The sequence below is a fragment of the Alexandromys fortis genome, unplaced genomic scaffold (assembly GCF_014885135.2).
Source record: "Alexandromys fortis isolate MF-2015 unplaced genomic scaffold, M_Fortis_MF-2015_v1.1 scaffold_319, whole genome shotgun sequence".
Taxonomy (NCBI): Eukaryota; Metazoa; Chordata; class Mammalia; order Rodentia; family Cricetidae; genus Alexandromys; species Alexandromys fortis.
In genome coordinates this window covers 282,143-297,028 of record NW_026068193.1, presented here as the reverse complement: position 1 = coordinate 297,028, position 14,886 = coordinate 282,143, and the positions used below count along the sequence as shown (strand labels likewise).

Here is a 14,886-nt window from a genome sequence, read left to right as displayed (position 1 = left end):
TTTCTAGAAGAGCCATATTTAAGCCAAGGCAAACATTCTTATAAACCTTCCAGGGGTTAGAATGATTGATGTGTTCTTCCTGGGGTTTGTTGAGTAGAGAGCAAGGATACAGACCAGTGTTACCTACCTGCTTTCATTTGACTTGATTTGGAAGAAGATTTACAAGGGCTGGTGAGATGGCTTGGTGGTTAAAGGCATTTTCTCCCAAGCCCTATATTTTCAATTTGATCCCTAGCATCCACCTGGTAGAACAAACTTCTGCAGATTGTCCTTTGACCCCCCAAAAGAGTGCCTGTATACACACATGTGCATACATTCACACACACAAATGTTTTTAAAAAGTGAGTTAAGAACCTGTAATATAAAATCCTCTGCAAAAGTTCAGGACCAGAGGGAGAAATAGTATAACACTTGGCAATAAGGCACCATCATAGAATACAGCAGTGAGGAAACATAAAGTGTAAATGCAACTAAGAAACTTAGTTTGGGAATACCCTATGTCACTATAGAACTTTGGGAGAAAAGAAGAATAGATTCAAGGATATTGTCAATGAAATAGTGGATGAAAATGCTGAAGCTCCTCAAATTGAAAAGCTTCAACAAATGCCAAACAACAAGTAATATTTTAAAGACCCATATGGGAGCCAGGTGTTGTGGCAAATACCTTTAATCCCAGTACTTTGGAGGCAGAGACAGGTGCAGCTACAAGTTCAAGGCCACCCTCGCCTAAAAAGCAAGTTCCAAGGCAGCAATATAGAAACCCTATCCCGAAAAAACAACAAAACAAAAAGATCCACATGGGTAAAATAGCATTTTGAAGCTATGAGAAAGAAAGTAAATATGATAAAAAATAAAGCAGATTGACATCTGCAACAAGAGAAAGAGTTAGTTATTAACAGAATAAAGCATAAAAGATGCTGTACACGAATAAATTATAGTCTAGGAATATATACAAAGAATGTTATTTTTATGTAGGATGATGGCACACATCTGCAACCTGAGCATCCAATATGGTGGGCCTATTTCAGTGAGTTCTAGACCAGTCTGGTCTACATAGAGAGTTTAGGCTAGTCAGGGATCCGTAGTGAGCCCTGTCTCAAAAGAAAGGAAAGGGGGTAAAAAAAAAACCCAAAACATAAGAATATAAAAGACCATTTCAGAGAAATATACAGTATACAAATATGTTTAGCTTCAAGTATAATTAGGGATGCAAGTTAAAATAGCATTGAAGTCATATGCTACCAGAATAATAAAAGTTAATACTTGTGATGATAAATAATAGAAATGTGAGGATATGGAAATTCATTCAGTGAAGTGACACTTGTTTTAATCTTTTTGGAAAACAATAATATATAGAAAAAATTAAAAATGCCCCTTCTATTTCCACCTCCAAACAAACATTTAATACCTTTCTTTAAAGAAATTAAGAAATCTTCTATGTGATTTGAAGTGATGAAGAGTATACTAACTTTGTCCATAACTAGGTAAACTGATGTGACATCCATAAAATGTATGAAAATGAAATAAAAAGTGAAACTGTATAGCCTTTCTCAAGCCATAAGCTTGGATTGTGTAGTCTGTAGGTGAAATATGTAAACTTCTTAAGCTATCTGTTTTGTTTTTGTTTCTCTATTAACAATTAAACTTGAGATTTCCCTTTAAGTGACCATTATTATTATACTAATATTTCCCTTAAGTCTAAGACTGTGTTTCCCTTTGACATTGATTTCTCTGAATCTACTACAGAAAAAAGGTGGTAGTAGTAAAAATTTTTATTTCATTTTTTTCGTTTTTAGGAGTAATGTTTCAAGCCAGACTCCTTCTGCCAAAAGAAGCTTGGGGTTTCTTCCCCAGCCAGCTCCTCTATCTGTTAAAAAACTGAGGTGTAACCAGGATTACACAGGCTGGAACAAACCTAGAGTGCCCCTCTCCTCTCATCAACAGCAGCTGCAAGGGTTGGTAAACTTGCTTTCTTACAGAGTGATTCAACTGAGTTATTCTCCATTTGTTGTGGGTATTAATATAATGTTACATAATATAAATAGGTATGTTATATGTAATACATAATATATAAATATTATATATAATGTTATTATAAAATATTTAGAAATTGGGTCACTTATTAAAGATTTGTCATAGATATAAACAGTAAGTCCATTTTCTGGTCTCCAAACAGTTTTCAGACCTTGACAGTGTTTCTACTGTGGGATGATCTTTCTGTACACTGTGAATATGTATTCCTCTCATTGGTTGATAATAAAAGCTGTTTGACCAATAGCCAGGCATGATAAGGTTAGGCAGAACAATCAGACTGAGAACTCAGATGAGGGAGATGCCAACCAGCGCCAGATGAACAAGATGTATTAAAGCACGGGTAAAGCCATGAGACACAGGACAAAACATAGATTAATAGAAGTGGGTTAATTTAAAAGTAAAAACTAGTTAGTAATAAGCTTGAGAAATAGGCCAAACAGTTTGTAATTAATATTAAGATTCTGTGTCATTATTTGGGACTGTGTGGTCAGGATACAAAGCTCTGCCTCTGTTTACATGTTTTTTTTTTTTTTTAAATATTTATTTATTTATTTATTATGTATACAATAGTCTGTCTACATGTATGCCTTCAGGCCAGAAGAGGGCACCAGACCTCATTACAGATGGTTGTGAGCCACCATGTGGTTGCTGGGAATTGAACTCAGGACCTTTGGAAGAGCAGGCAGTGCTCTTAACCACTGAGCCATCTCTCCAGCCCTGTTTACATGTTTTTATCTGTCTGTCCATCTGTCTCTGTTATACCATCTTAAAGGAGAAATGAGTATTCTCTAACTTCATGTATTTTGACCAATATTCAGATACTTTCAACATTTTTTATATATTCTCTCAACACAAAAAGAAATCATAGTGGTGGTGATAATAGTAGGTGCTCAGAATTAAACCCAGATACTTTCTAGAAGCTGCCTGGTGCTCTTGACTACTGAGCCAACACTTCTCAAGGCTCCTTTTTGTTTTGAGATAGGATTTTGTATAGTTAGATGACCTTGGACTCCTGATCCTCCTGTTTCCAGTTCTCAAATGCTAGGATTATAGGTATGTACCATAACATTTGATTATTCCTGTAATGTTTAATGGATTTCTTTTAGGATGAAGTCTGGGCAGAATTATTAACACTGAGGCTAGGAACTGGGTTCAGGTCTTCTGGAAGAGCAATCTCCTCCCCCCGCCCCTCAGCCTCCCTTAGTTTTTCAAGACAGTGTTTCTCTGTGTTGCCCTGGCTATCCTTCCTGGAACTCACTCTGTAGCCCAGGCTAGCATCAAACTCAGAGATCCACCTGTCTCTGCCTCCCAGGTCCTGGGATTAAAGGTGTCACCACCACTGCCAGGCAGACAACATTTACCTGTCTTATTCTGAGGCCATCTTACCTTTCTCTCCATTGATCTTTTTCTCCTTTTCATATCGTCTCTTCTTACGTCCTTTTCTGGTCTGTGCCACACTGTTGACAATCTCACGAGTTGCCCATTTTGACACTCTAGGTTCCTCTGGTGTTTTTTTCATTCCTGCATAATGGATGTACCTATCTCTAGAAATCTTCTTTTCAGAACTCTTTCAGAAATTATAGAATTTTAGGTTGAATTACTCACGTCCCAAGACTCCTACTCTAAGGGGTAGAGCACATCTAAAAAGAAACTTTGGAAGACTAGAGGCTAATATAGGCTACCTGATTCTATTGTTTGTCACGAATCCTCCAAAACAGGCACGCGCGCGCGCGCGCACACACACACACACACACACACACACACACTTAGAAGAAGTGCAAAGAAATACGGCTGTGCTTCAGGTCTGCTGGGAGACAAATGTTTAATACATTTCCAAGTGTACAAACAAACCCATTTCCTTCAACGCTTCTGTTTTCCATTGTCTGAACTGTGGATGCTCGGAGTTGGGACAGTAGGCTTATATGAAAACTAAATATGTGTAAGGGGTGATAAAACATCAGAAAAAAAAAAGTCTGAAGTAGCAGGATAAGGCTTCTGCCAAAGTGAAAGTAAAGCAAGACTTGCTTGCTCCTCCTCCTCTCCACTGTCCCCACTACTGTCATGGCACATTAGAGGATTTCACCTTGCTAAATTAACAAAAGAGAGGACGAAAGCCTCTCCACAAACAAAATTGGAATATAAGAAAGATGACTACTTCCCTGCAGAACAGCAGTAAGAAAAACAGGAAATAGTAACTAAAATGTTTTAGCTGATAAAGATTCTCTCAAAAGCAGCCATGAACTTAACTGAACTAGAGGTTTATTATCAATAAACTTGAACTATAATTAAACATTCTCAAACAAGGCTTTGGAAATAGTACAAAAAGTATCATGAATCAAGATTTTAAATTATATTAAAAATCAAAGACCCTGTCTCATTCATAAATAAACTACTGATATGTATGTAGGCTGACCAGTAGAATAGGAGAGAAAATCCTAATTGTTGTAATGAAGATGCACTTTTTAAAGAAATTAGAATAGCCAGTTTTGAAAAAGATAAGTTCATTATTAAATGTGTACAAGAATAATTCTAATAGAATCAGAGAAACCTGTTGTAAAAATTTTTAAGTCTGGGCTAAAGAGATGGCTCCGCCATTATAAGCACTTGCTGCTCTTGCAGAGAACCTGAATTCAGTTTCCAGGCCCCTCATTTAGCCCCCTTACAACTTTCTGTAACTCCAGCTTCAGGGAATCTAATGGCCTCAAAGGGGTACCTGTATTTGAGTACACATACCCAAACACAGACACACATGTGTATAATTAAAAATAAAATTTGAAATCTTTAACCTCTTCAGATACCAAATGTTATGGATAAAATTTTCTATTAGCTTTCATGTAGGGAAAGGCTTTATAAGTTTGGTTCAAAATCAAGATTCAATATAAGAGTGATAAATTTGTGTAATGCTAAATTTTGTATAGGTAAGCACAAAAAAAGGGTCAGTGAAATATTGGAAGTAAAATTTTACTGCATATAAATAAAGGGATGGTATTTTTATTATACAAAGAAGATTAATTGAAGGAAGTGGAGGGTAATAACAAAATAATGCTAAATGATTCCTTTTTAGTTTGCCTTGTAAAGTTATAATTGTTCTTAAAGCGGTTTTCTTCAGGTCAGCAACAGCTGATGGCTTGTTAGAAATGCGTGTTTCCCTGCACCTCCGTTTTCCATACCTACTGAATGAGAAACAGGGTCCAGTAGTATGTAGTTTAACAAACCATCCAGGTGGTTTTGAAACCTTTATGCATGCTGAACATCAAACACTTTTTTCCTTTCCAGATTCTCCAACTTGGGAAATACATGCTATATGAATGCTATCTTACAATCTCTGTTTTCACTCCAGTCATTTGCAAATGATTTGCTTAAACAAAGTATTCCATGGAAGAAAATTCCACTCAATGCACTTATCAGGTAATGCTGATATATTTACTGAATAACCTCAGTGGTTTTTAAATAATAGGATTGGGGCAGTTACATTGTTATGTGTTGTTGTTAGTAATTAGTCGTTAAAATATGCCACCGAATGTTTTTAAAATTTGCTAACATGTCTGTCTCTCTTATTTATCAGACGCTTTGCAAACCTGCTTATTAAAAAAGATATTTCTAATTCAGAGACCAAAAAAGAACTACTCAAAAAGGTTAAAAATGCTATTTCAGCTACTGCAGAAAGATTCTCTGGCTATGTGCAAAATGTAAGTGTTAATTAGTTTTAAATGGTTTAGATACAGAAAATTGAAATTATCTTTTCACCTAATTTTTATTTTAAAATGTTATCTGTGTAATGTCACGTTGGATGGTAAAACCTAAGGAGTTGTTGTAACTTTTAATATGATTCCTGTGTGTTTTAACCTGTTTGGATTTTGTTTTGTTTTGTTTTTGAGCCAGTCTCTCATGTAACCCAGGCCAGGTTGAAGCATGATATATGTATATATGTATTTATAGCCAAGAGTGACTTTGAAACTCCGGTCCTGCTGCCCCCACCTCCCAGATGCTGGGATTACAAGTGTTATCACTATGTTTGGTTTATGTAGTATTATGGCTTGAACCAAAAGCTTTACATTATTCTAGGCAAGCACTCTACCAACTGACCTACATCCTCAGCCTCCCTACTTTTTTGAACAAGGTTCATGCTGTGTATTTCAGGCTGGTCTAGGACTCTCCTTCGCAAGAGGAGAGATTATAGGCTTATTCCACCATGTCTAGCTTTAGCCTACTTAATTTATAGATGCAGGTTGCCAGTGAAAAATAACTGGAAATTATTTATTTATTTATTTATTTATTGGTTTTTCAAAACAGGGTTTCTCTGTACCCTTGGAGCCTCTCCTGGAACTAGCTTTTGTACACCAGGCGGGCCTCGAACTCACAGAGATCCGCCTATCTCTGCCTCCCGAGTGCTGGGATTAAATGCATGTACTACCACCTACCAGTAAAAAAAATATATATATATATATATATATCATTTTTAAACAAAGAGTTGTTTGTTTATTTATGATAATATAATTGAATAGTTAAAATTTTCAATTCTAAAGACTGGAAGCTGGCTTAGCAGTTAAGGGTACACTTACTGCTCTTAAAGGGGACCCAAATTTGTTCTTAGGACCCATATCAGATACTCAACAACTGCCTATAATTCTAACTCCAGGGTCCAACACCTCAGGCTATTAGTGCTTGCAGTGCATTCATAGTGCACATAACCCCTGCCACACACACACTAAATCTTATATACATACTAAATCTTAAACGTTACAGTTTTCCATGGTTTGTTAAGGTTTCTTATTAGTCAGGTTGGTTTGTTGTTGTTGTTTTGTTTGTTTTTTATTGTTTTCTTGTTACTGTTTGGTTTGTCAGGGAGAGTTGGTGCTGGGTTTTGAACCCTAGGACTCAAACATGCTAGGCAATTAATTGTCTTCCACTGAGCTAAATCTCTAAACTTGTACTTTTTTCAAAAGCTATAAATACTCAAAATCTAATCAGAATAAGACTGACCCTGTTCAGTCTTATTATCTTTTGACTTTTAGGTGCTTTAGTTTTATAAATAGTTTGATAAGCTATGATGAGAAATGATTTGCTCTGATGACAGATATCATCTTTTTAGGATGCTCATGAATTTTTAAGCCAGTGCTTAGATCAGCTGAAGGAGGATATGGAAAAACTGAATAAAACTTGGAAGACAGAACCTATCCTTGGAGAAGAAAATTCACCAGATGCTTCAGATACTAAAGTGTTCACTTGCCCTGTTATTGCAAACTTGGAGTTTGAGGTTCAGCACTCCATTATCTGTAAAGCGTATGTAATCTCTAAGCAAACTTTTAACCCTTCTTAGTCCTGTATGGCAAGTGGCTAAAACTTTCCTTGTCACATATCAAGACTTATTTTTTGATTCCTTTCTTTTCCACAGGGAAAATACAAATCCACAAATTCCATCAAAATGTTTTTTTTCTTTCAGTTCTTTTGGGTTTGGGTTTTTGAAACAGAATCTTACTATGTAATGTAGCTCAAGCTTTCCTAGAACTTGGCATCTTCATTTCGCAGCCTCCCATTGCTGATGGACAGGACAGACATGATTTACCATACCTGTCATTCTTTGCTTTTTGCTTCATTTTATTCATTATTGACTGAAACAGGCAGAGGACAGGTTTTTAGGCTTTTCTTTTTGTTTTGTTTTTGTTGCTTCTAAAAATATTTATTTATTCATTTATTTATTTATTTATTATGTATACAATATTCTGTCTGTGTGTATGTCTGCAGGCCAGAAGAGGGCACCAGACCTCATTACAGATGGTTATGAGCCACCATGTGAATTGAATTCAGGACCTTTGGAAGAGCAGGCAATGCTCTTAACCACTGAGCCATCTCTCCAGCCCTTGTTTTTGTTTTTTGAGACAGGATTTCTCTGTATAACAACCCAGGCTGTCCTGGAACTGTTTTGTGGACCACGCTCTCACCACACCAGGCTTGATTATTAGACTTTTTTTTTTTTTTTTTTTTTTTTGCAGCAGACTCTTTTTGCCACTAACCCATCTTCCTTGGTCACTATTTTTATAACAATGCTTAATAAGGTAATAGCCAAAGATAATTAAAATAGTTCTTGATACACTTTTTGTTGTTTGTCTTATGAGGCAGCGTCATACCATTATAGGTCAGGGTAACCTTAACTAACAGATCTGCCTGCCTCTATTTGCAAATCCTGAGATTAAAGGATTACTTTATCACAACCAACTGTGATACACTTTTGTTCTAACTCAATAGTTAGTGGTTGATTTGTGGGTTGCTTTTTGTTTGATTTTCTGAGGCAGAGTCTCTCTTTGTTGTCCTGGCTGGCTTAGTTTGTTATGTAGACCATGCTAGCCTCAAATTCCCAGATATCCTCCTATCTCTGCCTCCTAAGTGCTGGAATTAAAGTGTGCACCACCACACCCAGCTGATTTTTTTCCCCCAAGGCAGGATGTTACTATGTTGCCTCAAACTTGTGGTCCTGCTGGCTCAACCTTTAAGTGCTAGAGTTACTGGTGTTAGCTACAGTACTTGACTGGAAACAGTTTTTTGTTTGGTTACTGTTTGTTTGAGGTTTACTTATTTTATGTATATGTGTATTTTTCCTGCATGTATGTATATGCAGAGTTCAGAAAAGGGTATCACATCCCCTAGAACTAGACTTGTGGAAGGATGGTTGTAAGCTACCTTATGGGTGTTAGGAACAAAATCTGAATTCTGTGTAAGAACTGAGCTCATTCTTCAGTTGTTAGAAACAAATTTTTTTTTGTTTGTTTTGTTTTGTTTTGTTTTGTTTTTTCGAGACAGGGTTTCTCTGTAGCTTTGGTGCCTGTCCCGGAACTAGTTCTTGTAGACGAGGCCGGCCTCGAACTCCCAGAGATCCTGCCTCTGCCTCCCGAGTACTGGGATTAAAGGTGTGTGCCACCACCGCACGGCCTAGAAACAAATTTTTAAAGGTAATATTTGGTCAATGCTTTTCATTTGTCTTTTTCAGCACTTTTAATTTTATTCAAAGTTGAGCCACAGTAGCTTTCTGCCACAATTAAAAGACCAGGGCTATAAGAATGTATTTTACTAAGTTCCTCTCACAGGCAGAATTCTAAGGTAATCTTTGCCTTTGTATGATTCCATATTCTTTGAGTGTGTAAAGTCCATGATGATTCTGAGCTGTCACTCCTGTGTCATGAGACTTTATCTAGTTGCAAAAATTTTGCTTATATGATCAAGACTACTACTCTTACCCTTGAATTATTATTATTACTTTTTGTAAGAAAAATCTTCATGGCCCAGAGCAGATCACACTTTTTAAATCTGGATCTAGAGGTAGAAACAGGACATTTTAGTAGAAGTCAGAGAGGTGTGCTTCTGTATGGAAGAAAATGATTAAGATTGTAGTGTGGAAACCAGAAAGAAGGTTTAGAGATTAAAAGCACTGGCTGCTCTCTTCTTGAGGTCTTGAGTTCATTCCCCAGCAACCACATGGTAGCTCACAACCATCTATAATGAGATCTGGTACCCTCTTCTGGTATGCAGGCATACATGCAAGCAGAACACTGTATATAATTTATAAATATTTTTTAAAAAAGATTGTATTATGCTATTTATGTATATTGGACCTTAAGCTCTATAGGGGAAGAAGGTATCAAGTATAGTTTTCTTTATGTATGGATTTTTATTTGTATGTATGTAAATATGTACATATTTATAGGTATGTATTTTTATAGTCCCAATTTTACACTAATCTCATCTCATCCTTACAGGTGTGGAGAGATTATTCCCAAAAGAGAACAGTTTAATGATCTCTCCATTGACCTTCCTCGGAGGAAAAAACCTCTCCCTCCTCGTTCAATTCAAGATTCTCTCGATCTTTTCTTTAGGGTAATATCTTTGATATATTCATATAACTCAGTTTTATATTTATAAATAATTATGTTTTCTTTAAGGCAGAGTTTGACTAAATTATTTGCAGAGAAAACTAGTGAAAGTATTTATAAATAATGATAAACTTGGTTAAAGCTGCTAAAGAAGAAAACTGGCTTTCTAAATAGATTGAATGTTTAGCTAAATGCTGCTTGTTTTAAGGAACCTTAAAGGCTGTTTCTTGTTGGGCACTGGTGGCTCATGCCTTTAATCCCAGCATTTGGGAGGCAGAGTCAGGAGGATTTTTGTGAGTTCAAGACCAGCCTCGTCTACAGAGCAAGTTCCAGGACAGACTCCAAAACTGCAGAGAAACCCTGTCTCAAAACACACACACACACACACACACACACACACACACACAAAAGCTGTTTCTTACTTGTAAACAAATATGAATGCAAAGCATTTGAAATGATCTTTTGTCAAATTTGGCAACATGAATTAACTTTGGAGATACAAGGAGTTGTTACGAGAGCTGAGGAATGAAAATATACTCTTTTCTTAGGTTGTGTGTCCTAGTAGGAACAAGAAGGGAGAATCAGGTGTGTGTGTCTGGGGGAGAGATTCAGAAAGTTTCTGGGGGCATAGTCAGACTTATTGTGTGACCTTAGAACTGGTGGGAATTTGCTAAGATTCTTCTTCATCTGTATTGATGGTCCTTTTTTGTTGTAGCAAATTGGCAGGGTTTTCTTCCTCTAGCTTAATAAAAATTCTGTTCTTTAAATGATGACTTGAGTTTCCTCAGCAGATGGCTACTCTGTCTCTCTGTTGTTGTTTACTCATTCTCTACTATTCTTGTTATTATTGTCACTGAAGATTTTCTTGTGTATCTTTATCCCCCCTTTTAAGGATTTCTTGTTTCAGTTTTCTCTAGGTAATGATATCCACCCCAAACTTTGGTCCTTTTAGAGCAGTTGTTCTTAGTGGGCTCTCACCAGAAGATTGAGTTCCATTGTAAGAAAGGGGTAGAGTTACACCTAACAGACCAGGAACTCCGCCTAACCTGAAGGTGATCTTATCTCTGCTATAGCCAACTGTTAAAATCTGGATATACTCTTGGCAGCCATTCTTGTGTATCCTATGGGGAAAAATTAAGATCTGTTTCATTAGAGTCTAGTTACTACCATAAATTGAGATGTTTCCTTGGTAAAGAAGGAATTAGGAATTCTGAAAATAGGAGACATGATATCATAAATAAGTATTTTAAAGATTAGGTCTAAATTTGGTATTCTTTGGCTCCACGCACTGCATTTAAAACTGGTTCAGAGTTGTCATTCCCCTGAACTAGTGAGACTAAAGATTGTTTGCATTTAGTGGGTTAATGCCAATTCAATTTCATCCTTATTTTTCTCTCTTATCTTTTTATAGGCAGAAGAGCTTGAGTATTCTTGTGAAAAGTGTGGTGGAAAGTGTGCTCTTGTCCGACACAAATTTAACAGGCTTCCCAGGTAAATTTGTTGCCTTTTTAGAAAGTGTATATCTCTAATTCACTGGGAATATAGTTTGGGAATATACAGTGTTTACCTACTATGTACAGAGCCCTAGATTTGATCCCTAAACTCAATAAACAAGCAGACAAACTTAACACTATGAATTCATAAGGATCTTGAAAGCTTGTGGATAAAAGGAAGATGGACTAGAGAGACAGCTCAGTAGTTAGGAGCATTAGCTACTTACTCTTGCAAAGGACCTGATTCATTTTCCAACCCCCATTTGGTGGCTTACAATCATCTATAACTTTAGTTTCAAGGGAATCAATGCCTACATATACATGCAGGCAAAACACCTATACCCATAAAGGAATAAAAAGAATTTCGAATACTGTAGGGAAAGTAGTCTTTCAGTCTCTGGAAAACAACAAAAAGAGGATGCAGTTAGTAACACTGGCTCTAAAGTTTTCTTTGGTAATATTGTAATAGTTGTATAGTTTGAGGATCCCTTCTGAAATACTTGAGCCAGAAGCTTCTTGTATTTTGTCATACTTACATATGCATCATGAGATTCAGGGTTGGAGTGTGTGCAGGTCTAAGCACTAATGTTCATTCATATGTACATTATGCATAGCCTAAAGAAAATTTTATATAGTATTTTCAGTGTCCCTGCTTTTTTTGTTTTGTTTTTCGAGACAGTGTTGCTCTGTGTAACAGGCCTGCTGTCCTGGATCTCACTCTGTTGACCAGATCCTCCTGCCTCTGCCTGGTGTTAAAAGTGTGCACCACCACTGCCTCTTTTCATGTAAAATAGGTATAGAATTTCTCACTGTAGCATTATTTAAGTTCTCTAAATTTCAGATTTGGGAGCCTATTCATTCGATTTTGAATTTTTGCATTAGGGATGTCTTTTGTTTTTGCTATAGTCTACTTCCTTCTCTTATCCATCAAGAAAAAAGTGCCGCAGACACAGTATGGACATAGGAGAAGCAACTTACTACATTTGGCGCATTCCTTTTTCAAAGGATCTTAAAAAGTCATTAGATTTCCTATAATCATAGAAGAATTTTCTGCCTTGGATTAAATCAGTTTACATTGTGTTAGTACTGTACATAAGATGAAGCAAGGTGCAGAAATTATGGTGTGGTTACAAGATACCTTTTAGTGCTTCCCAGGATTAGAGCTCTCTGCCACAAACCAGATGATTATTAGCATTAAGTATTTATGTGGCACCCTGCCTGTACCAGAGAGCTTTAGTTTCTTTTATTAGCTTAAAATTTTCTGTAAATGTATCCTTTCTGGAATCTAGGCTCCAGGGAAAAGTTCTTTTGCATTCTGTAATCCATTCCTTTCTAGAAAATAAGTTTTCAGAGAAATTACTTTTTAAGTCATAGCAGTATTATCATTTTTTTGTGTTTTTAAAAGATTATATTTATTAATGTTATGAGGCAATAAGAAGGGAAGAAGAAATTTGAAGATAAAATTTAGATTAGTCACTGACTTTATGAAGTTGAAAATACTGAGGTGATTCTGGAGATCTGGAGAGATGGCTCAGCAGAGTACTGGCTGTTTTTCTAGATGGTCTGGGTTCAATCCCAGCACCTACTTTTTGTGTGGGTTTTTTTGTTTATTTGTTTTTGTTTGTTTGTTTTTTGAGATAGAGTTTCTCTACATAGTTCTTCCTGTCCTGGGACTCGCTGTATGTAGACCAGGATACCCTTAAACTTACAAAGTTCTGCCTGCCTCTGAGTTTAAAAAGCATGGGCCACCATACTCAGCCCACATGGTGACTGTCTGTAGCTCCATTCTCAGAAGATCTGTTTTTTTTTTCTATTTTTCCCTTTCTGAAGTTATATAATTTTTTAATTTAATTTTTTAAAGTTTATTTTACATACAGACCATAGTTTCCCCTTCCTTCTCTCCTCCTGTCCCTTCCTCCCCCATCTTCTCCCCCTTCATTCATAAAAGGGCAGGCCTCCCATGGGAGTCAACAACTGATTCCTCCTACACCATGTGCACAGAACATAACATGTGGAGAAAGCATGCATGCACATAAAATAAAAAAATTTCAAATAGTGTAAATAAAATATTAAGTAAAAGAGATCTATTTCCCTCCAGAACTGTACTTGTATTAAGTGTCAGTTTGTGCTAAACTTGTTATATGAAATAGATGCCTCTGAATCTTAAATACTAATTATTAGTCCTCCAAGCCATTGTCTTCTTTAGCCCTGTATATTTTGGAACTCACTGTGTAGCCCAGGCTGACTTTCAATTTGCAGTAATCTTTTTGCTTTTATCTCCTAAGTGCTGGGATTACAGCTGTGCACCACTAGGTCTAATTCTACATCTGTTTTATATTTTGGATCTTTCTAGTACTAGAAAGCAGGACCTCTCACAAGCCAGTCAAGCACTATGCCACCAGGCCACTTCTCAGCCCTCTGCTTTTATCATTGAAAGGCCTAACACCTTTATCAAGACTTACTTTTTTATTGTGCCTCAACTGGATCAGGATATCCTTTTACATTGTAAATTAGGAGGCCACGAGTTGAAAAAAAAATTCTTCTTGGTGCTGGAGGCCTATCCCAGGGTCTTGTGCATGTAAGGCAAATATTCTACCCATGAGCTATACCCATGAGCTATAGCCAAAGACGTTTTTAAGTTTTTGTAGGGTCTTCCTAAGTCACTAAGATGGACCTTGAACTCATAATTCTGCTTCAGCCTTCTGAGTTCTAGGATTAGAGTCCTATCCCACATGAAGAGAAATATAATCAGTAATTTCAACTTGCAAATTTTTTGAGTTTGGGGCTTCTGTGATAGAGGCCTGTGCAGAATTAACACACAGAGTTTTCTAAGGTGAGACAGTTTTTTTGCCAAAACTGAAGCTTAAATCTGATTAAATTTTTGAGTTTCAAATTTAGAAATTCTTATGGGTTATGAAATGTATTTAATCTATAAGGCAGAAGTTAGGTGAAATTAGATGACAATTAGCTTACAGTAGTAATAATAACAAAAAGGAACGAGAAGAGCTACATGTCTGTTGAAGGAAGCTACAGGCCTGCGTTCCTGCTACCCAGCTCCCAGCCGCCTGGCTAGCTTATACCCCAAAATAACAATAAACAAACTGTATTCATTTAAACACTGCCTGGCCCATTTCTATTAATGTGTGTAGAACCCCAAGGTGCGCTTACCGGGAAGATTCTAGCCTACATCCATCCTGGGTCGGAGCTTCAACGCGTCTGCATGGGAGAGGGGAGCATGGTGTGTGAGCTTACTTCCCCTTCCTCCCAGCATTCTGTTCTGTTTACTCCACCCACCTATGTTCTAACCTATCAGGGCCAAGCAGTTTCTTTATTAATTAACCAATGACCTTCCTCCATCACATGTCTTTTTAGATTCAGACCATAATGTTTTTGTTAGTGGATAAAGTTTTCTGGTTTTCCTCTTAGTTTTCTCTAGAGTCAGTGCTTCTAAAATAAGAGAATTAGGGCCAGTAAAATGGCTCAAAGGATAAAGG

General features: G+C 36.7%; 1 protein-coding gene across 8 annotated transcripts in view; it reads left to right on the top strand.

Moving 5' to 3' along the window:
* Positions 1-14,886, top strand: part of Usp37 (ubiquitin specific peptidase 37) — a 71,584-nt gene that overhangs the window by 26,032 nt on the left and 30,666 nt on the right. For all 8 annotated transcript variants that reach the window (XM_050129592.1, XM_050129596.1, XM_050129595.1 and 5 more), the window contains 6 exons: positions 1,797-1,955; positions 5,311-5,442; positions 5,600-5,723; positions 7,127-7,317; positions 9,786-9,903; positions 11,311-11,390. In XM_050129592.1, coding sequence (XP_049985549.1) covers positions 1,797-1,955; positions 5,311-5,442; positions 5,600-5,723; positions 7,127-7,317; positions 9,786-9,903; positions 11,311-11,390 — 804 coding nt within the window. The remainder of the gene's footprint in view (positions 1-1,796; positions 1,956-5,310; positions 5,443-5,599; positions 5,724-7,126; positions 7,318-9,785; positions 9,904-11,310; positions 11,391-14,886) is intronic.